Source organism: Cornus florida, unplaced genomic scaffold (genome assembly GCF_030987335.1).
Source record: "Cornus florida cultivar Cherokee Brave unplaced genomic scaffold, ASM3098733v1 CherokeeBrave_3.0.0_Hap2_Chr09, whole genome shotgun sequence".
Classification (NCBI taxonomy): domain Eukaryota; kingdom Viridiplantae; phylum Streptophyta; class Magnoliopsida; order Cornales; family Cornaceae; genus Cornus; species Cornus florida.
Genome location: NW_026775579.1, coordinates 93,198,548 through 93,221,409, shown reverse-complemented (window position 1 = coordinate 93,221,409; position 22,862 = coordinate 93,198,548). Strand labels below are relative to the sequence as shown.

The following is a 22,862-nucleotide window of genomic DNA, read 5'->3' as shown; positions in this document are numbered from 1 at the left end:
GAAAATTTGAGAATTTGAAAAATAAGGATTTCAATTTGTTGAGATTTCAGTTTACCCTTTTTTACTAATTTTTTTTTCAAACCAAAACTGTTAAAAAAAAGACAAAGGAATTTTTTTTTTTAATATTAGTGTACATTGTTTTTGGGAATTTGGAGCAAATTTGTTTTCTTTAGTTTGCATTTTATTTTCGTTTTTTATTTTTTATTTTTTATTTTTACTTTTCTTTTATATTTTATATTTTTATCTTTAATTGTCCATTGCCCGCGTGCCCCAATAGTGTTCTTTTCAGTCATTTTATAAAATTATTTATTTTTATAAAATGGTTCAATAAGGGTAATTTAGTCAACTTAGGGATTAAATTTGTTAGAGGGGCCTATTTGTACCAAATTAAAACTTTAGAGGTGTTTTTTGCACATGAGGGGCGTCATCCAAAATATTAAATATGAGATAAAAATACTATGCAAAGTATTTTTGCACATGAGGTTCAGCATAACTTAAAAATACTATAAAAATACTTTTTTGCACATGAGGTTCAGCATAACTTAGTTTAAGTCCTAGGGTTTTAATACTGAAAATTGTAGGTAACCAAAATATTATCACAAGGTCAACTTCAACAGACTAGATTCATCAAAATATACTTGCAAGAAGATCAAAAACTCATAATACAGCAAGATACAATCAATTAGTACTTAAATCCAGGAATTTGTCAGCAAATCAGGCAACACAGATGAGTTTACTGTCCAAGATTGATTTCAGCAGGTTTTTCAACAAAACTTTGTACTGAGCAAGTGTAAATAAGTGAATTATACCAGTGTCAGCCCTTAGACTCAACCACAGCACCTTTGAACTCAAATTCACTATTCAATCCAGCCCTTGCAGCAGCAGTAACAACAGCAACAACATCTCCTCAGTAAAAATACTTCAGTAAATCTTGAATCAGTGAGATTTTATAGCATAAATCATCTTAAATACCCTCAATAAATCAAGTTCATTCAATACTCTCTAAAGAATATAGGCTGCAGCTCAGTTTTTCATCTCACTCAAGGACCTTAACCCTAAAAAGCTATAACAACATATTTATATAAAGCCACATAGTGCATATAACTTCATACACCTTCAGAATACACCTGTCACCTCTGGCCAATCATTGAAACAGCACAATGCAGATATTTTTAGGAGCAGGATCCAATTACTGAAGGCCACCTCAGCATATTTTGTCACTATGCATACTGAAATACATACATATACACAACAAGGCTGTACACTCCATTCAGCTCAAAACTTAACCTCCAAGAAAATGTAATATTCCTGCATATTCACTTACTTTAGGACCACTAGAACGTGTCACACTCTTGTGTATAGTAAGGAAGTACCAAAATACCCTTGCAACAGATTTTCAACTTCTCAGCAAAATAAAAGTCCTGAGACTGTATAAATGGTAATGCAGATTCAATCAGGTCAATTCAGTGCAATGCAGCATCCTGAGCATACGTATATGTATAGAATGTAGTTGAGAAATGACAACGCTACTCCCGGAACCATTTGTGACAATTTACATGAACTGAACCCACACAATATTCAGCTAATTTAGCAAGAACATATAGATATACTGTAATAAATACATTAAGACAAATATGAAGGATAAGTCACTGATGAGAAAATGACCACACTATCCTTGAGACTTATTTCAAGCAATTTTGACAATGAAAAAACCCTTTAAAGCCACTGCCGCACAAATTTTTGACATTAAAGAGGCAAACAATGCTTAAGGGACTTCAGGACCAACATAAATTGCAACACTAATTCTTTTGCAGTGACTTTTAAACTGATCTTAACCCGTCAATAATCAAACCATATAAATGAATCTCCGGTTATTCAAAAATATATTAATAATCTTAATTTGGATTTTTTTATTTTTTTTTTAGCCAATCTTAATTTGAAAAATGACATTGCAGTTTTTAAAAATGAAGTTAAGGACCCTTCATTGAAAAATACTTGGATTAAAGGAAAAAAAAAAAAAAAATGATTTTTCAAACTTTAATTTAGGTTCCGCTTGTTTGGATGTAAAATATTTTTTTATTTTTTAGTGTTTGATTGTTATAAAATGTTTACGAAGAAAAAAAATATTAAAATCTAACAAAAATAACTTAGCAATAAATTTTCAGTAAGTTATTTTACATGCCCCATTCGATGGATTCGACCTTAAGCTCGATTAGACCTTTGCCAAACACCAAAGAAATAAAAATAAAAGAATAATTTACTTCAAAAAGGACGGAGGATTATTATTTTACAATGAATAATGAGTTGGAGTCCGGACAAGCAGGGGCGGAGGCAGCATGTGCCCAACGGGGTAGTTGCCCCCTGCCCATGCTGCCCCACTAGAATATATATATATATATATATATATATATATATATATATATATATATATAAGGGGGGGGGGGGGCATTGTGTCAATTTTTACAAATATATATATTAATAAAATGGCTCCTCTACTCCTGAATCCACTATATTTTATTTTATTTTATGCGTATAATTTCTAAATATTTATAAAACACCCTCACATAATTTATAAATTATCCCTATAAAATTATCTATTTCTAAAAATTTCTTTAATTCTTTATTCATTTTCCTTCTTATTCTTCAAATTTCTTTTTGTTATCTTAAAAACTTTTGCATTCTCTTTCTACAATTAAAACCTATAATTTCCTTCAAAATTCTCTCATATTTTTTTCTTTTTATTTCATTTTCTTCTTAAAAAATTGTTTTTTCTTCTTAAAATTTTTTTTTTTTCATGCACTAATGCAAAATTTATGTGCAATAACCTTCTTTTTCTTTTTATTAATTTTTATTCACTTATTCTAATACATTGTTGTTACACTATTATATTTTTGGCCTGCTTAATTTTTATTTTATTTTATCAGTGCTAACATGCCCCCCTGAACCAAATTCCTGACTCCCGCCCCTACGGACAAGTACGATTGTGTTATGTGAATTGGGACTAATATCATCATGATGTCATTAAAAAAAATAAACTATATAGGATGTGTTAGAACCATCAGACTCCTATCATTACTCTTTCACAATTGTGTCACATTTTAATGCATCAAAGAAATGTAAAAGTGTCAATATATTTCGTTTTATTACAGTGTCAATTTGTTTGAAATGAGGATAGCTTAAAAAAAATAGAGTATATGAAATATTACTACCTTTAGATTTTAATTGAACGAGTATGAATTTTATTTTTGATAAGTTGAATGAATAATTAAATGAAGTCTGAGATTAATAAAAAAAATTAGGATTTTAAGAGAGATTAATAATTTATTGCACAATTTTATGCGAAATATTAAGTTGTTCAATTTTGAGTGAAATATTACGTTATTCTCCTTCATATAAAAAATAAAATATAAATAAAAAAGCATAATGAGAATTGAATGTTGAACAGATTCTCCATGCTTATGATAAATTGGTGACATGTGCTTTATTTGTATTTTTTATTTTTAAATCAATAACCAATTTATTATGGCATTCAATCCAGGCCCACCCCTGCAAGGAGCAGCATTGTGTAAATCGAGACCAATTGATGTTCAATGAAGATAAGACACGCCTTTTATGGCATTCGATCCAGGCCCACCTGTGCAAGAAGCGGCATTGTGTGCTACCTTGTCAACAATCCCTCCCTCACGTGATGGCTCTGATACCACTTGAATTGGGCCCCATTTCATCTAAAAACTAATTAGTGTTTAGTGAAGGTAAGACATGCCTTTTATGACATTCGATCCAGATCCAGGCCCACCTATGTAAGGACCGGCATCATGTGCTACTTTGCCAACAATCCGTATTGTACTTTCAAAACAAACTCAACCTAAATAGATAACAAAAAGTTTGCTATTCCCACCAAAACTGCAATGCAATCACTTTGAGGATGGTCGGAGAGAACGGAGGGAGACCAGGGTTACTTTAATTCTAAAGCAAGCGTATCCTAGGCTTTAAAAAAATATGGCCGACATAAATTTCAACGACTTGTATACATCATAACATCATAAAACACTTTGAGATTAAAAATAATAATAATAATAATAATAATAATAATAATAAAATTAAAAAATATATAATAAAAATAATAAATTTGAGGAAATAATAACTCGCCCTTTAGTGACTAACGTCCACCAACTCATACATGAAAAGCTCCAGCCTATTAAGGCCCACTAGAGAGTTATGCAAAAAATGCATTAGAATGAAAACAGGCTGAGGGATCTTAAAACCAAGTATAAAGCATTTCTACACAAATCTAACTATTTCATTAGAATTCATGTGCTTTCTATTTCAGAAACATTTCCGAACTATTTCATTATCTATAGTTACTCAACCCCATAAAGAACGATCCAAGGGACTAATAAGAGAAATAACAAAAACACCAGTATTTGACATCAATGAATAGAATATACATGAAGTACAAACCAGAAATTTCGAGGTACTGTGAAGTGCAATCATGATATTTTTTGCAGTGCGACAGGCAATATTGCTCAAACTTTTAGCTTGTGGCGGCCTAGCGAATTTGCAGATCAAGTAATAGTAGAATTGAATTAAATGGTGAATAAAGAAAATCGAGGAATAAGAAAAGGGTGTGAAGGAAATGAAGATTGTGGTTGAAATTAAAGTTAAATCAAAGAAAACTGGGAAATTGGGTGTGAAGGAAAATACGAATGTAGTTCCAAGTGGTGTTGATTTGGAAGAGAAAAAGAGGGAATTGAAGAGGTTGGAGGTTGAGTTGGAGAAGAAAAATAGGGAATTGGAGATGTTGGAGAAAATTAAGAACGTAGTTCAAGTTGTTGATGATGATGGTGATGCTAACGAGGTTGCTTCATCCAGTGAAAATATGGCTGAGAAGAGTGATGGGGTTAAGATTAATGAGGGGAAGGTAGGCTATCGAGTCAAACTCCATCAGAGGTTGGAATTCAGAAGAAGAGTCAGGATGGTGATGTATGCTGATTTGGAGGACTCAGAGGAGTCGGAATCATCCACTGAAGACGAGGATTTTAGAGTGGAGAATTCTTGGAGCTCTGTTAGTTCTGATGAGACGCGTCCTTGTGATGATAATGATGAAGAAGATGAGTGTAGAGGTATGGAGAGGGAAAGAATTAATGCAAATGATGAAGATGATGAAGAAGAAGAAGAAGAAGATAAAGATGAGTGCAGAGTTATGGAGAGAGAGAGTTAATGCTAAGGGAAAAGAAAAAATGGTTCAGGGTGGAAAAAGGAGAAAAGTCAACACCACTTGGAACTACATTCTTATTTTCTTTATGTCAACTCTTTTTCTCCTCCAAATCAACACCACTTTGAACTAAATTCTTTTTTTTCCATATGTCAACTCTTTTTCTCCAATATCTATCGTCTTCACTAGATGATTCTGACTCCTTTGAATCCTCCAAATCAACACATACATCGTCACCCTGACTGTTCTCCTCGACAGCATCACCATCACCATCATCATCATCAACAACAACTTGAACTACATTCTTGCTTTTCTCCAACATCTCCAATTCCCGCTTTTTCTTCTCCAACTCAACCTCCAGCCTCTTCAATTCCCTCTTTTTCTCCTCCAAATCAACAACACTTGGAACTACATTCTTAGTTTCCTTCACACCCAATTTCCTATTTTTCTTTGATTCAACTTTAATTTCAACCACATTCTTCATTTCCTTCGCATCCTTTTCTAGTTCCCCATTTTTCTTTGATTCACCATTAAATTCAACTCTACTCTTACTTCTCTGAGTTCTCTCCAATCCAATTTTGGAATAGATTTTTGATATCCCTTGAGTGAGAAAAACTGGTAGTAGGAACATTGTTCTCTACACATTCTCTCCAAGGGCAGACAAGGGTCTCGTGATGGCGGTAGCACCGGGTAGCTGTGTGCTCCATGAACCTGCGACACCATGCCTCCACACTTAGCCACTACAAGAAAAATTCATTTTTAAAGTTCCACTAATTGCGTTGACATAAAAAAAAAAATACAAAGTTTGCTATTCACACCAAAATTGTAATGTGAAGAGAACGTTGACAAAAAAAAAAAAAAAACAAAGTTTGCTATTCACACCAAAATTGTAATGTGAAGAGAATGGCCAGAGAGATAATGGTGAGAGAACAAAGTTACTTGAAAAGGATCTGTCTCTTAATATTAGCAAGAGATAGCTTTGATGAACAAAAAATAGGAAAACATACATATATCTCTCAAAAAAAGGTAAAGTAACAATCTCCGTAAGACTGACCTTAGGCCAAAAAATTTGATGGCTGTCATAAGGTTTAAGGACTTGGATTCAGAACATCATGAAGCACTAATGACTTTGCTAATCAAATCCTATCCAATCGCTTAACCAAAAAATTTGAGGGAATAATAATCTGCCATTTAGCTACTCAGCTTTCACCATCTTATCCACGAAAACTCCAGCCTATTAAGTATCAGTCAATTTTCTCACAAAACCCAAGACCCACTAGAGAGTTATGCAAAATTGCATTAGAGAATGAGAAAAAGCCAAGTGATCTTCAAACCAAGTTTAAAGCATTTCTAAGAATGTACCTTATGAGACAACTATTTTGATGGCTACTCAACCCGAAAGTACAATCTATGTCACACCCCAAAAGGGCGTGATATAAAATGGGCTAAACAGAAATTGGGACAGCAGTCCCGGTTAGAATGAAATCTGAGTAGCAGTTACTAAAAATTCATTTTAGATGGGAACGAGGCAAACCAAAATTGTTTGAAACTAGACTCGAAGTGTAACGTGACCGAGCCACTCCCATCAGCTGAAACTTTGCCAACTAAATCAGATTTTAGAAGTAAAACAGCTTATCTAGAATGAGCTGAAATTTGAAAGTGTGACGAACTTTGGTCTTTAATAAACTGCAGGGAACTTAGAAAATTCCAAGGCTTTGGTTTTTAGAAATTAGACATGATGGTCTAAAAATCTGGAGGGTTTGATGATTTTCTGATGTCAAAACACTTGTCAAATAGGTTATTCAAAATCTGCCCCCTAGCAGGGACAATGAACGGACAGCAGATAGTGTATGATTTTTATAAAAAATAACTACCTGTCCAAAAATTAAAAAATTTTAAAAAGGAATTCTAAACTCACTGGAGAGCCCGTGGTAAAAATTTGAAAACCTTTGGGGCAGCCCTTGGAGAAATTGTTGATTCTCGGCACAATGGAATAAAAATCCATGCTTGCTCCCAAACCCAAATTCAGAACCTTCTCCACTGGCCTACTTTTCCACACCACAACCGAGAAGGAACGTACACAAAGTTCTCTAAATGTTTATTCAATTACAAAATTGTCATTAAAATCCCTTGATTTACATAATAATTCAAAAACCTATCTCATACACACATTTTATCAAACACTAAGTATACATGAACATAAATATCCCCAAGAGTTCCAGTAGCAAGTACTATAACGTGTGTTGCTAAGGCATGTCATGATCTAACCAAAATGAATCAAAACATTAGGATGGAAGCATGTGTATATCAACTTATATAAGCAGGAACGCTTCAAAATAGAACAACAATTGATGAATTTATGGAGCAAAGCAATAGTCACAAAAAACTCAAGTAAAACTATATACAACAGAATATGTTACAACAAGATCCATGGTCACAACAATGACACGACATCACCATAACAACATAAGTTAGGGCAACCCTACCTTAGACAAATGTGGAGAAGATGATGAACATGGTGATGGCGGGGAAAATCTGGCAAAGCTCCCTCCTTCTTTCTCTTCTTCTTTCTTCGATTCCACTTTTTCCTGCTCTCTCTCTCTCTCTAACTAATGCAGGAACAAGAAAGATTGTTTAAATGCATGAGAACCTTAGGTGTGTGTAGCACAAGTGTCCCTCTAGGTGTCATGCTCTTAAGCATCCTATTTGCCATATGGATCCCACTAAGCCTACTTTTCCCAATTTACAAAATCATCTACCAACCACTGCTATAATTACACGGCATATTCTAAATAAAATCTCATAAATTTGTAATATATTTCTAGTTGGAACCCAAACTGATCTCCACAGGTAATTTAATCACCCATTAATTAAGGTTAAAAGCTTAAATCAAAATATCCTGGTTGTTACAATTCAAGTATCAAGTAACAAGTATAAAGGATTAAGGGTCTTGTGGCGTAAGTGCATAGTACTATCTTTTTTATTTTTTAAAGTTGACGATGTCTTCAAAGAGTGAAGTAAGCATGTAAATTGACACCAAAAAAAAATAATAATAAATAAATAAAAAAATAAAAATCTCTATTTGATGTCAATGAATAGAAAATACATCAAATTGCAAACAATGTGTTGTAGTTGAAAAAATTCATATCATCATTAGTGACAGCCATTACCCCTTTGTAACTCCCGCATAAATAAGTTGTAAACGAGTTGATGACCTGCTGATTTACAACCCACCCAAACCTGTCCATTTCTCATCCCTACCTTGTTATATATATATATATATATATATATATATATATATATCAGTGTAGAAAACACACCTATATCTGTATATAAGATGTTTTTTCTTCTTTCTTTACTTAGTTTAAATGTAAAATAACTTCAGATTTATGTTGGTTGTCACACTTTCTTTTATATATATAGAAATGATTTTTTACTCATTCGTGAATAAAAAATTTATTCACATTAATCATGATTTTTATATTTTTTAATAACTACATTTTTAATAACTCACATGTATATATAAACTTGCACCTTTCGCCGCATAAGGTTCCAAAATGATTGCAAAAAAAAGAGAAAATAATCAATGTGTAAATTCTAATCCTCTTTTGATTTTCATTGTAGGCAAATTCCACAAATTGTAGCCTTATATTTACATTTTATTTTAAAATAAAAACAAGCTAGTGTGATGTTGTGTAATAAAAGACTGACACGGCAGACTAAAAGAAAATTTTTATAGGACCTTTATTAGAATAGGTATGCATGAAATCCCACAGCAGCTACTTAGTAAGTAGAATAGAGTTAAATCAGCAATCTTTCTGTAACAACCTCTGACACCAAAAAAAAAAGAAAATAATAATAACAATAATAATCACTGAATAGAAATACAAGGAACCTGTAAAAAAAAAAAAAAAAAAAAAAAAAACAAAGTACCAGTCTTTGATATCAGTGAGTAGAAATATACATCTAGCATGGCTGATTTCATCAAGAGAGAACAATGTCTTGCCGCAAAGTGGTGAATTGTACTAGTGGTATACTTCCATCGATCCCATATTTCATCTGCCAGTTGCTAGCATAGTTTCAACTCGTATTCCTATTATTCTTTACCCAAACATAAAAAATAAATTATTATTGTGACGGAAGGGCGTGTTCCCACCTCATAACATGGGGTACCGATTGTAATATACAATATACAATAATATACAATAATTAGGGTGAAACTACATTGTAATTAGGACTAGAGAGAAAAACTAGTAGTAAAAATTGTAGTCTCCACATTCTCTTCAATGGCAGGGAGGGGTCTCCCTACGGTAGTAGCATGGGGTAGCCGTGTGCTCCACGAACCTACAACACCCATGCTTCCATGCCTAGTCGCTGTAAGAAAAACTCATTCGAAAATTTCCACTAGTTGTTTTGAAATACAATAGAAAACAAGAACTTTACTATTCACGCCAAAACTGTAATGTAATCCCTTGAGAATGGTGAGACACCTATGAAATTTTAATTCTAAAGCTGGCGCATCCTTGGCTTTAAAAAGATCTGGGTGCAAATATTAGCAAGAAATATTTTTTAATGAACAGAAAATTGAAAAACATACATATATCTCTAGAAAAGGTAGGGTAGCAATCTCCTAAATACTGACTAACCCTAGGCCAAAAAATTGATGATTGACATAAGGTTCAACGACTCGGATTCAGAACATCATGCAGCACTAAACACTAGCAAATTAAATCCTCTCTAATCCATGAAAGCTCTAGCCTATTATGTATCAGCTAATTTCCTCAAAGAACCCAAGACCCACTAGAGAGTTATGCAAAACTACACTAGAATAAAAACACACTGAGAGATCTTCAAACCAAGTTAAAGCATTTCTAAGAATGTAGCTTATGAAACAACTATTTTGCCATGAACTGCCCAATGAAGCAACTAGCAACAAAGGATTGTAAGGCCAGATTGTTGAATTCATGCGCTTTCTATTTCAGAAACATTTCCAATCTATTTCATTATCTATAGTTACTCAACCCCATAAAGTGCAATCTAAGGACCCATAAAAGAAATAACTAAAACACCCGATCTTCGATATCAATGAATAGAAATATACATCTACAAACCAGAATTCAGTGGCACTGTGAGGTGCAATTATAATGGTTTTTGTAGTGTGACAAGAAGTATCACTCAAACTATTAGCTTGTGGTGGCCTTACATCACATGGCAACATCTAAAACTACCCTGAAATCAAACTGTATGATACATACATACATGCATGCAGCACTCTAAAGGCCCATTAACATGAACATGAAGAACAGCTATGTGCAGATTATTACTAAATATATCCCGCAACAGCTGCTTAGTAAGTAGAATTGAATTAAATCAGCAATCTACCTGTAACATGACAGTAATTTAGTTCGTCCATGTTTCAGATTAAAGATTAAGAAGATCTTGCAAAGTCAGAGTTGCACAAAAATAAAAATAAAAAATAAAAAATCATTCAGCAATTATACATGATTAATGAAAGATATATTAGCGCAGTACAAAATCTCTAAACATTTTCTAACGAAATCGAATAAATACTTGCCAAAAAATAATCAAACTAAGATCATTAAAATCCAAAGATAAAAAAATTATTCATCAAGACCAGAGTACGTACAAACCACTTCAATTAGGAAGTAGATATTCTATAACTGAGAAGTTCCACTCTTACCTTCACAATCACGACCATGTAATTTTGAAAGCTCCAATTTTTCTTGATATAATTGTTGGAAAAATATATACTTAATGTGACTTTTAAGATATAACAACCCTTATACTAATATGTCATGAGATAATTAACAATATGTTAAGAAATCATTAATTAAATATGCAACTCTATATTTAATTAAATATGCAAAATAAAGCAATAAAATAATAATAATATACAAGGAACGAACCTGAACCGAGACTAGTATTGGATACTATGTCCTTAAGACAGATTCGCCCCGCTATGATGCTAACGGACTCAGTGGCGTCTATCTCCCAGGATACAACGGTCTACATCCATCAGTAGCAGCACTGCAAACTCGTGGATACGGCAAACTTCCTCCGTGTAATACTCTGTTTGACTCAAAAATGCATCTATATATACTATATAAATGCTGAATTGGGTGTAATCCGAACCAAATGGTTCGGACCAATCTTAATATGGCTCGATGAAATTGGATTAGGGTCTAAGTGGCTCGAACCACTTAACCTTTGGTTTGAACCCACTTGGGTTGGGTTCAAGTCTAGAGAGGGAGATAGAAGAAAATGAAAATGAATGAATTGCAAATGATCCAAAAGGGGGGGTATTTATAGAAACAAAAATTACTTTTCAGATTGGGTGTATCTCTTCATTATTGGACACAACCATTGCAATAGGTTGCAATGGTTCACATAGTGTCTGTTCACTACTAGACACATCTATTCCAATAGGTTGCAACGGTTCACATGGTGTCTGTTCACGAATAGACACATCCATTCCAATAGATTGCAATGTGCCTTTTCGAGTGGGTGCAACCATGGGTCATGATGGTTCGGAAAAATGTGTAACCCTTTGAAAAAACTAAAAAGTGATTTTTTAATTTAAAAGGTGTAACCCTTTAGAAAAACTAAAATATGGTTTTTTAATTTAAAAGGTGTAACCTTTTAGAAAAACAAAAAAGTAGTTTTTTTAATTCAAAAAACCAACCACCCAAAAAACCCACCCATTTAAATAAGCCCAGCCCAAAATTAGGCCCAATCCAAAATTCCAAAAAAGAATAATCTGGACTTTACAATTAGGCCCAAGCCCAAGCCCAAATCCTAAACTTAGCTTATTTAAATTTCAATTTGTTTCAACATTTTTTCCATGTGGGACAAACACTTCCTGTAATACCCTTAATTTTAAAAGGACAGTCCTGAAATTTAATTTAATTATTTATTGTATTTTTATTAAATTAATTGATTATTTGTTTGTTTTGATTAATTAATTATTTACTTATTTGATTTATTTTATTTTTAATTCAATTAATTGTGTTTTTCTTTCATTAATCGTTCTAAATTGTGTTTTCTTTAATTAATTGCTTAAATTGTATTTTGGTTTGTTTCATTAATTTAAATGTATTTCTCGAGTTTAATTAATTACGTGCTTATGTGAATTCACTGTTTTAGTAATTAGGATTTCATGTTTTACATCGTGTCTAGGATTGGAGCCGACATATAATTGGTTTAGGCTTTACTTTAGGGTTTGGTTTAGGATTTAAATTAGGGTTTCAATTAAAACCTATAAATACATAAGTACGGATTGCCAAGGGTTTTGTTAACCCTATTCACGTAAAAAAAAGAGTTGTGAGAGACAAAGAAACAGAGAGTGAGTCTGACTAATATACAGAGAGGCTCAAGGAGGAAGGAGTGGAGTGCTTTTGGGTTGAACCAAGAGCACCGGAGGTGGTGAACGGCAGCCTAGGACGTTGACGGGAAATCCAGAGACGTTAGTTTACAGTTTCAAAATCTGAAACTGCAGGCAAGTTTTGTTCTTCTCTTTCCTCTGTAATTTGTGTTCTGTGCATGCCTAGGTAGTCTCCAGGGATTTAATAAGGTTTAAAATGGATTAAATAGATGTTGTAACACGTCTTTTATGCATGAGCATACAATATTTAATTTTATTGTAATAATTGGGTTTGAGTTTGCTTAAAGTTACTAGTCGAATTTCTGCTGCCGTTATGTTTAAAAGATTCTGTTAAATCCATGTTGTGGATGTATAACCATGGTTTAGGATTTTGTCTGGGTCTAAGATTTAATCCTAGAACCAGTATTAAAACAGGGTTAGAGTTTACAGAATTAATCTGTTTTGAAATTGGTTAAATTTTCTAACTGAAAATTCTGTTGTCGTAGTTTTCAAACGGTGTGTTCAATTCATGTCGTGGTTGTATACCATGGATTTAGGGTTAATCTAGAACATTTAATGGAACCCTAGAACATGTATTAAATTATTTACAGAGGCTTGGGTATCGCCGGATACGAGGAAGATGAAGTGGAAAAACGCAGAACGCGTCGGAAAAAGAGAGAGTAAGCTCTCAAAATGAGAGAGCCAGCTCCCTCACACAAAGAGCCGGCTCCAAGGAGCATGGAACCGGCTCCATGCTGAAAAGAACAGGCTCCAACATTTAAAAGAGCAGGCTCAAATTTTATGGAGCCTGTTCTCACCCAAATGCACACAAATTGGACTTTGGGCACTGTATGGACTGTTCAGATGATTACCACTTCATATAAATTGTTTAATTGATGTCTTGGGACTATAATAGGCTTAATATATTATGGGAAACATTAATCCATGATTAAGCATAAAAATGGAGCAAAATAAATCTAAGGAAAGCGGTAGATTGCAAATTGAATTTCTATTGTCGTTGGTTTCAAATATTGTGTTCAATACATGTTATGGTTGGATGTTAGAGGTTTATGATGTATCTAGGATTAAGATTGAACCTAGAACAAGGATTAAAAACAACACAGAGGGTGTAAGAAAACACCGGAGTTGAAGAAAATGAAGCCGGAGTGGACAACGGCATGCAAGGGAGCAAGAGCAGGCTCTAAAAATGGAAAGAGCCAGCTCTAATATTCTTAGAGCAGGCTCTTGGCTGTTTAGAGCAGGCACTTAGATCCATAGAGCCAGCTCAATCCATAAAAGAGTAGGCTCAATTTTTCTAGAGACTGCTCTTGCCCAGAAATCTCAAACAGTGTGATTTTTATGCGTTAATTGGACTGTACAGTGCATTAGGACTTCGTTTAACTTATTTTAAGTGTTGTATGGGCTGATATAAACCTATAATAATATGGTAAAATAATAACTCAAAAATGGATTAAAGGATGGACTATATAAGTAAATAAGACTTAGGGGTTGCACACGGTTGGACAAGTTTTCTTGGCACTGAAACTTAACAAGGATTGTGTATATGATTTAATTATAAAAATATATCATATTTCCATAGTATTATAAGTATAGTGAATTAATTAAAAAATTCCCTATGCTTACCTTGGGTTTAATTGATACTCAAATTTCTATTAACGGTATCAATTCGTGAACTATATTGGAAGATTTGCTAGGTTTATATACCTGAGCTTGGCCAGGTTGTTGTGTATGATTTAAATATATATATAAATCATAATTCTATAGTATTTGAAGTATAGGGAATTAACTGAATTTTCCTATGCTAACCTTGGGTGTAGTGGATACTTAAATTTCTATTAACTGTATCAATTTTTGGACTATGATGGAGAATGTGAATGCTTAAATTTATTGTAGTACTATACATAATTGGAATTAGATTTTAGGCCCGTACTGAATGCCTATTATTTATGTCTATGCATTAAATTTATCTTGTGCATATTATGGAATGTGGTTGATGACTATTTAATAATGGTATGGTCAACTGTATTAACTGGAGGATTGTATGTACCGGTATGGAACGGTGACATACTAGGTATGGATTAGTTAAAACACTAATCCTACCTAATTTGGAATGAGTTAGATTAACCATAAAAAAGTTAAGTCCTAATTATATGGATATATATATATATATATATATATATATATATATATATATATATATATATATATGAACCGGTATGGGACGGTGTCATATTAGGGATGGCTTAGTTCAAAATACTAAGACCTACTTATATTGGGAATGGATTAGTTCAAAATACTAAGTCCTACCCAAACTGGATTAAGGTGTGGATTAACCATAAAGGTTAAGTCCATCACCTACATGTGTCATAGCAATTGTGAATTGAAAGACTTACTACAGTTTTAGGATGGAGTGTTTACATATATCAGACCACTACATAGATGACTGATATTTTGTATAGGGAGTATGGACTTTATGTATTTATTTTATGTGCTATGGTATGAGCCTGAGTCTCAGGACCATGGTTAGGGTGCGTATATCGCCTAGGATGGATAACTGGACATAGGTGTTGTTCCCTGGTAGGTCTAGGTACTCATGTCCACCTTAGGGTGCGTATTTGCATGTTCCCTTCTATTCAGGCTGAGACAGACCTACTGGACTAGCGAGCATCCTATAGTGTGTACTATGTACATATATGGACTACTCTAGATATTGTTGAGTCTTCCTAGGATGTATCTGCGTATCGGATTACTGTTTGGATTGTAGTAGATCAGGACTTGCATGTGGGCCTGACCCACTTCTTTATTTTTCAGGTGTTCGTCAGTTCCAGGGTTAGAGCTTGGACGTGCAGAGCAAATACAGATATTCATTCCTCCGACTACGTAGGAATCTTCTCTATATTAGCTTTAGACTTTATTTCAGTCATTTCAGTTTTGGATGGAATATTAATAAGGGGTCCACTGGATGGATTCTCGAGTTGTAAACTTATGGAGTTTTGGATTATCAGATTTGAATAATTTTATTTCAAGGTTTATTAATTTAGTTTCTTCCAGCTATTTAATTTTATTTCTTATTTCACTTTGTATTCCGTGTTCGATTTAAAATACTTTAATTGTTTGATATCCCTCGGGTTTGGGCTCGGACCTGATCAATCTGCGTCTCGGATCCGAGGGATATCACACTTCCCATATTTTGCATACCCATTTAGGCTTATCAAAACACCATACTTTGGAGCTAATTTCTCATTCACCCGGAAACGAATTTAAGAAAGTAAATATACCACGTTCATCTCCTTATGGAAAGAAACGCGCTCATCTAGAGATCTACAAAAAATTATTAGCGGAATCTATTCCAAACCTCATCCAAAGTTTATATTTTTAATGCCCCCATTTCCAACAATCCCCCACATGAATGGAAATTTGCATAAAATGCAAAAGATGATCGTGCAGACACTAGAGAGAGTATAGTCGGAAAGTTACTGCATCAGGATAGGTGGTTTTTGGCTTTGAACCTTCCCTAGTGTATTGCTATCGGATTTACTAGCTAACCAGTGAACGTGATGTTTTGAACTGTTCAGCCGTTTGTGTAAATCAAGACAATAACAAACACACAGTAGCTTTCCTCACAAAGTTGGTTCTCATTGTTGTGTTTATTTTGGCCCTGAACAAGTCTTGGTATTCAATGAGTGCTTTAGAAAACTTAGCATTTATAGTTCTCATAGAAGCGGCCCCACTTCACACTCATATAGGTAACTTCTTATTGAGAGTATTCTACCATACCCCACTTGAATTTTCAAGGTATAAGAGTCATTAAAAACGTAGCTTATCCTAATCCTCGCTGTAGGTAGCACTGTCTCATCATAAAAATGGGCAGAAGATTTATATCTTCCCAGTGCTTCTGGTGAGTCACTCAATTTTCTGTTGTCCCTTTGAACCTAGATCTTGGGATCTCCAGTCAACTAGGTTGGGTTTCCATTAAGGTGACTCGTTAGCTTTCGGCTTTTAATCCCATTCCCCTCGATGAACTGTACAATTGCTCTCTAGTACAACCCTTAATTTTTTATGTGGCCACAAGGTTGTGTTTAGAAATATTACACTCTGCAGAGATTTCTCCAGGTGAGAGCAACCGTATACTTTGTGCCCTAAAATTGCTTATTGTTAGCAATATCATTTTCTTTAGTGGCACAGGTGTAAACTTATTTTGAAATGTCCTCTAAATGAAGTCTATTGACTTTCCTATTTGATTTATTCAAAGTTACAACTACACCTTTAATATAAAAGACATATCCATTCTTGGATTTGAAGTCTTTAATATCCCATATCCAGATTGCATCACTGTTACACCTCCAATTTAGTTAGATACCTTGATCTATGCAATATTGGATTTAGGGTGTATCTCAACTACCCAATTTATTATTTTTCAGTGATCCGATCCTGGATTGAAAATGTGTAATTAAACACAGTTATTAAGATGTCTTGTAATCTTAACCAATGATATACTTTGACTAGTATTTATATTTGAGATTTACATCTACAAAAGTTAGCTAGGCTTTTGTTATCATAACTAGTATTATCTCAATCTCACTCTATTGAGAATATACTATGTTATCAGATGTTAAATCTTTCATATCAAATATACTAAGTAGTATATCATTAATTTTTGTAAGGCATATAATGACTTATACATCACATTTATGTCATTGTCTTGGTACCAACTTTAATCCACTCAAGGACTTATAAGCTTGCACACTTTACTTTTTAACTAGAACAAATAACTTAGCTCTTCCGCTGGAAAAAGAACTCTTCTAGTTGTTCCATAATATTTTCCTCAGAAGAAACAATATGCACTATTGTTATAATACTATAAATGATTTTTGGTTCTATCCAAAATCTTTTAGGATTAAGAACCCTACATTTATAAATATTTCTTATCTGGTGAGGTAACTTATAACAAATTTCATCTATGGACAATATCCCCTCACAACTTTGGGATAATTCTGAAATTTTATATATGATATATTTCTTATGGTTTTCCAACTCTTGAAATACCATATATTAAATATTTCACCTCATTTACCTTTCCAAGGTTCTATATTCGCTTCTCAACAAGCATGAATACCAGTCTCTAGTGCATATGTACTCACTTTATCTCTAGCATTTTCTTATAATAATTCACCGATATTACCGTGACTTAATGCTAAAGATATTAATTACAATGGGTTCTAATTAATATTTGTTTCTACATCTCTTGTATTGATGAATTGAGTTATTCATGTTTAGGTTCATGTTAAGTCAGTCATATTAACATGTCATAACCTTTCATGTGTCACACATCACATAACTCAATCATTTAAGCAAATAACTCACTTATTGTTTACGCTTTGGATACATCACCACATAGTGAGCACTCACTTCTCAACTATCATTACTAGTTAAAAGTGAGTTTTTAAGCTCTCATTACTAGCTTAGATTAAGCACACTCTTCTCATTAATTACTACTAGTTTATAATGAGCACCCACTTCTCTGTTATTACCACTAGCTTGAAGTTAAATTTGCTCAGTTATCAATTCTAGTAACTCTTAACTTTAGTACACACTTATCTAAGTAGTTTACCTTGGTAGTAGAGTAATTTGTTTTGAAGAATATTCTTCAAAAACTACTACTTTACAAGTAGTATTATTCACTCCTACATGAGCAGATATGATGTATAACTCAAATAGCTTATTGCTAAAATGACTACTCATCACTCTTGTGTTTTTTTACTACCAAGTAGAGAGTAGGAACCAACTAATAGATTTTCATCTTTCTCTTAGGTTCTGTGCACCTCATTAATCATTTTAACTTATAGCTAATCTAACTAGTTTGCAACTTAGTAACATTTTAGCTTTCAGCTAAATTGTACATTATAGCTAACTAGCTTGATTTAGCTTGTATCAGTATACTTGCTTACTGTATCCATAACATTTTCCATTAAACACTTTAAAGTTGTTGGAAAATCTTATCTTATTCAGCCCATTCACAGCTATACGTATCTTTAAACACTAGTATAAATCTTTTTCCCTTGACTATCGGGAGAATTGACATAGCTAGACTAGTCAGTTTTTTTCTATTGTATTAAATAAACAAACCAGTCATGAACTCATACAAAATTAATAATATCACACATTAAATCAACTATATTGTAAAATTAAATTACTATACACATTAAGTAATTCTACTACATAGTTCAATATTATAATCTCAATTAAGAGTAATTACTTATATAAATAATATTGAACTCACATAAATAATATTATACCATATGATTAATTATATCACATAACTAATCTAAGAAAAAAGATTTGTGGCTCATTCTCCAATAAACATGCTAGAAAATTAGGACCAAAAGATGTAGACGTTCTAGCCTACAAGAAAATGATATGCATTGATGTTATAACCTATCAAAGGTTTTATGTAACGATCCACTCCACCACATAGTATGATATTGTCCACTTTGGGATCGAGCCCGCACAATTTTGTTATTGGGTTTTATCTCAAAAGGCCTCATACCAATTGGAGATAACACCACTACATAAAATCACTTTACCTTTCCCTTAAGTAGGTGGTGTGGGACTGTGCACCTGTAACTTGCTCAGTGTGATAGCATGTCAGTGCCTCTTGTACCCGCCCACGACACACCCACCCACACTATAGGTTGCCACATTATAGGTTCCACTTTAACTTTCTTAGGAGTAGGAACTGCAAACTTAGTTAGACACCCCCACACTTCTAGAATTTATAGGAATGTTTTCGACCTTTCCATAATTCATATGGTGTCACATTAGTTTAAGGTATTTTATTCTGAACATAATTTGTTAAAAGCAAAACTTCCCTCTAAAATTCTGGGTTAAACCAAAATTTATCAACATAGCATTCATTATTTCTTCGTGAATGATACCATGTTTTGAATAAATATCAGTAAATGATGATTCGTATTCACGAACTCTATCATTTCTTAACACCTTATCAAGTTAATTCTCAACGTCATTTTTGTAATGTTTAAACATTTCTAAGATTTTATCTTTGCTTCGTAATAGATATAGATAACATCATCTTGTGCAATCATTGATAAAAAGAATGAAATACCTTTTTTAATCTCTAGTTGGCACAAATTTAAGATAATATAATATACTACATAATATTATATTACAAAATTAAAATAATTCAACTAATATTGAATTATATAGATAATTCAATATTCTACTTATATAACATGCTTCAATTTCATATAATATTGAACATATCAATATTTAGTATATTATCATATAATAATGTATATAACATTATTTTATTATATCTCATTTATTAGTATGATCTTTACTTGTTTATATCTTAAATAGAAACATATAATAAAACATACGTAATGAGTGAATCTGTCTTAAGATTGTTGGAAAAATATATGCTTAATGTGACTTTTAAGATATAACAACCCTTATACTAATATGTCATGAGATAATTAACAATATGCTAAGAAATCATTAATTAAATATGCAACTCTATATTTAATTAAATATGCAAAATAAAATAATAAAATAATAATAATGTATAAGGAATGAACCTGGACCGAGGCTAGTATTGGATACTATGTCCGTAAGACAGATTCGCCCCGCTATGGTGCTAACGGATTCAGTGACGTCTATCTCTCAGGATACAACGGTTTACATCCACCAGTAGCAGCACTACAAACTCGTGGATACGGCGAAAATCCTCCGTGTAATACTCTCTCTGACTCAAAAATGCATCTATATACTATATAAATGCTGAATTGGGTGTAATTCGAACCAAATGGTTCGGATCAATCTTAATATGGCTCGATGAAATTGGATTAGGGTCTAAGTGGCTCGAACCACTTAACCTTTGGTTTGAACCCACTTGGGTTGGGTTCAAGTCTAGAGAGAGAGATAGAAGAAAATGAAAATGAATGAATTGCAAATGATCCAAAGGGGGGTATTTATAGAAACAGAAATGCCTTTTCGGATTGGGTGTATCTCTTCATTATTGGACATAATCATTGCAATAGGTTGCAATGGTTCACATGGTGTCTGTTCACCACTAGACACATCTATTCCAATAGGTTGCAATGGTTTACATGGTGTCTGTTCACCAATAGACACATCCCTTCCAATGGATTGCAATGTACCTTTTCGAGTGGGTGCAACCATGGGTCATGATGGTTTGGAAAAAGGTGTAACCCTTTAAAAAAACTAAAAAGTGGTTTTTTAATTTAAAAGGTATAACCCTTTAGAAAAACTAAAATATGATTTTTTAATTTAAAATGTGTAACCTTTTAGAAAAACTAAAAAGTAATTTTTTTAATTCAAAAAATCAACCACCCAAAAAACCCACCCATTTGTGAAACCTATTTAAATAAGCCCAGCCCAAAATTAGGCCTAATCCAAAATTCCAAAAAAGAATAATTTGGACTTTACAATTAGGACTAAGCCCAAGCCCAAATCCTAAACTCTGCTTATTTAAATTTCAATTTGTTTCAATATTTTTTCCATGTGGGACAAACACTTCCCACATTTTGCATACCCATTTAGGTTTATCAAAACACCATACTTTGGAGCTAATTTCTCATTCACCTGGAAACGAATTTAAGAAAGTAAATATACCACGTTAATCTTCTTGCGGAGAGAAACGCGCTCATCTAGAGATCCACAAAAAATTATTAGTGGAATCTATTTCAAACCTCATCCAAAGTTTATGTTTTAATGCTCCCGTTTCCAACAATAATTTCAACAACAGAGGAGCTTCCACATAACAGGTCACATACTTCTTAAGGAACAAACTCTCTGTGCAATGCAACAATGTCTCTGCATTATTGGGTTTCTTAATCAAACATTTGGACAACAAAACTTGAAGTACTGAACATCTGGGAATTATCCTCTTATCCAAGCTGTATGACATTAATTGTGGATGATGGGCAATTATGGAAGAGTTCCAACTCATTGTATTGACATAAAAATTCAGTACCGCCTTTATCTTCTCCTCAGATATCCTCATACACCACGAATATTTTGAAAAAGCCAACGTTGTTTCTTGCTCAGGCGAACCACACTTCTCATGAACCTCCATCTTCCTTTTTCATGTTGTTTTGCTCATTGACTTCAAAAGCCAACATTCTCACGTTTCAATCTTTTTTTATTATGTGTTATTTCACCTATAATTTTTAACTTAAAAAAAAAAAAAAAAAAAAGCCAGAGATACCTCTAAATCTTATATATATAATTGTAACCACACATAACTAATTTCTTGCAATTTTTTTATTTTGGTTACAAACTCCAAGGAAGTTGTGAGTACAAAACAATAAATTTGAGTGAACTTTTCGATAATTTTGTACGTATATGAAACGAAAGACTATATGTGACTGGAGTTGAACTATAGAATGCTTTAAACCTTTCAAAAAAGAAAAATAAAAATAAAAAACCATGTAGTACTTTTTAAAAAACTTGACAACGCTATGGTTGACCAAAAAAATGTTTTTGGAAGTAATAATACAATATAATAATATCCAAAAAAAATAATTGTGGCAGGCGATTTACATGCTTCTTGCAAAGGAACCGCATCAATGGCTATTCTATGGTGTAAATTTTAAATGATAAAGAATCTCAAGTATAATATTTTTTTTTAGCGAAAGTAAATTTTTACTTCATGTTATATGCTTTAAGTTTGGTTTTATTTTATTATTATTATTATTTTATTTATTTATTTATTTTTGTTGTTGATAAAATAGAGTTATACGTGCCTTGAATAAGAGAGCTCTAGCTACACAATATTATCATTTTATTTTGACTTTGATTTGCTCTCGAGGATCAAGATTTTTTCTTCAATCACACGATTCACATTATTGGAAAGAAAAGTCAAGAAGGTAGGAAATGTACATATTTTGTTTCTTCTTAAACCCACATAAGCCTTGTAATCAGTGACGGACCCAGAAAATTTGGTGAGAGGGGGCGAATTTTTAATTTGTGGGTACAAAATTATATGATGGGTTTATTTTTGTAATTTTAGTAGGGTTTTTTTCATAAATTTTAAAAAAATTTAAGTATAAAATGAAAAAAAAAATATAGTGGGGCAAATTATAATTATAGTGGGGCATCTTCATAAATTATCAAAATTTGAAGTATAAAATGCTAAAAAAAAAAGAATCCAGTGGGGGCGAATTGTAATTTTAGGGGGGGGCATTTTCATAAATTTTAAAAACA

The 22,862-nt window shown here is 32.8% G+C and overlaps 2 protein-coding genes across 3 annotated transcripts; one reads left to right on the top strand and one right to left on the bottom strand.

Moving 5' to 3' along the window:
- Positions 1-4,320: 4,320 nt before the first annotated feature.
- LOC132275265 (uncharacterized) lies at positions 4,321-7,987 on the bottom strand. 2 transcript variants are annotated; one of them, XM_059776725.1, is made up of 2 exons: positions 7,702-7,987; positions 4,321-5,955 (listed from the first exon to the last, which is right to left on the bottom strand). In XM_059776725.1, exon 2 carries the CDS (start codon positions 5,844-5,846, stop codon positions 5,307-5,309), a length of 540 nt encoding a protein of 179 aa, XP_059632708.1. In that variant the 5' UTR covers positions 5,847-5,955; positions 7,702-7,987; the 3' UTR covers positions 4,321-5,306. The 2 variants fall into 2 exon arrangements, with proteins under 2 accessions (XP_059632708.1, XP_059632707.1); XM_059776724.1 differs by having other exon boundaries at positions 4,321-5,926.
- On the top strand, positions 4,637-5,221 carry LOC132273160 (uncharacterized). Its single transcript, XM_059774183.1, has one exon. The coding sequence runs from the start codon at positions 4,637-4,639 to the stop codon at positions 5,219-5,221; it is 585 nt and encodes a 194-aa protein (XP_059630166.1).
- Positions 7,988-22,862: the final 14,875 nt, after the last annotated feature.

What these genes read in the sequence shown, in the direction of transcription:
- LOC132273160 (XM_059774183.1), top strand. Translation starts at nt 4,637, where the DNA reads ATGAAGATTGTGGTTGAAATTAAAGTTAAATCAAAGAAAACTGGGAAA.
- LOC132275265 (XM_059776725.1), bottom strand. Translation starts at nt 5,846, where the DNA reads ATGTTCCTACTACCAGTTTTTCTCACTCAAGGGATATCAAAAATCTAT.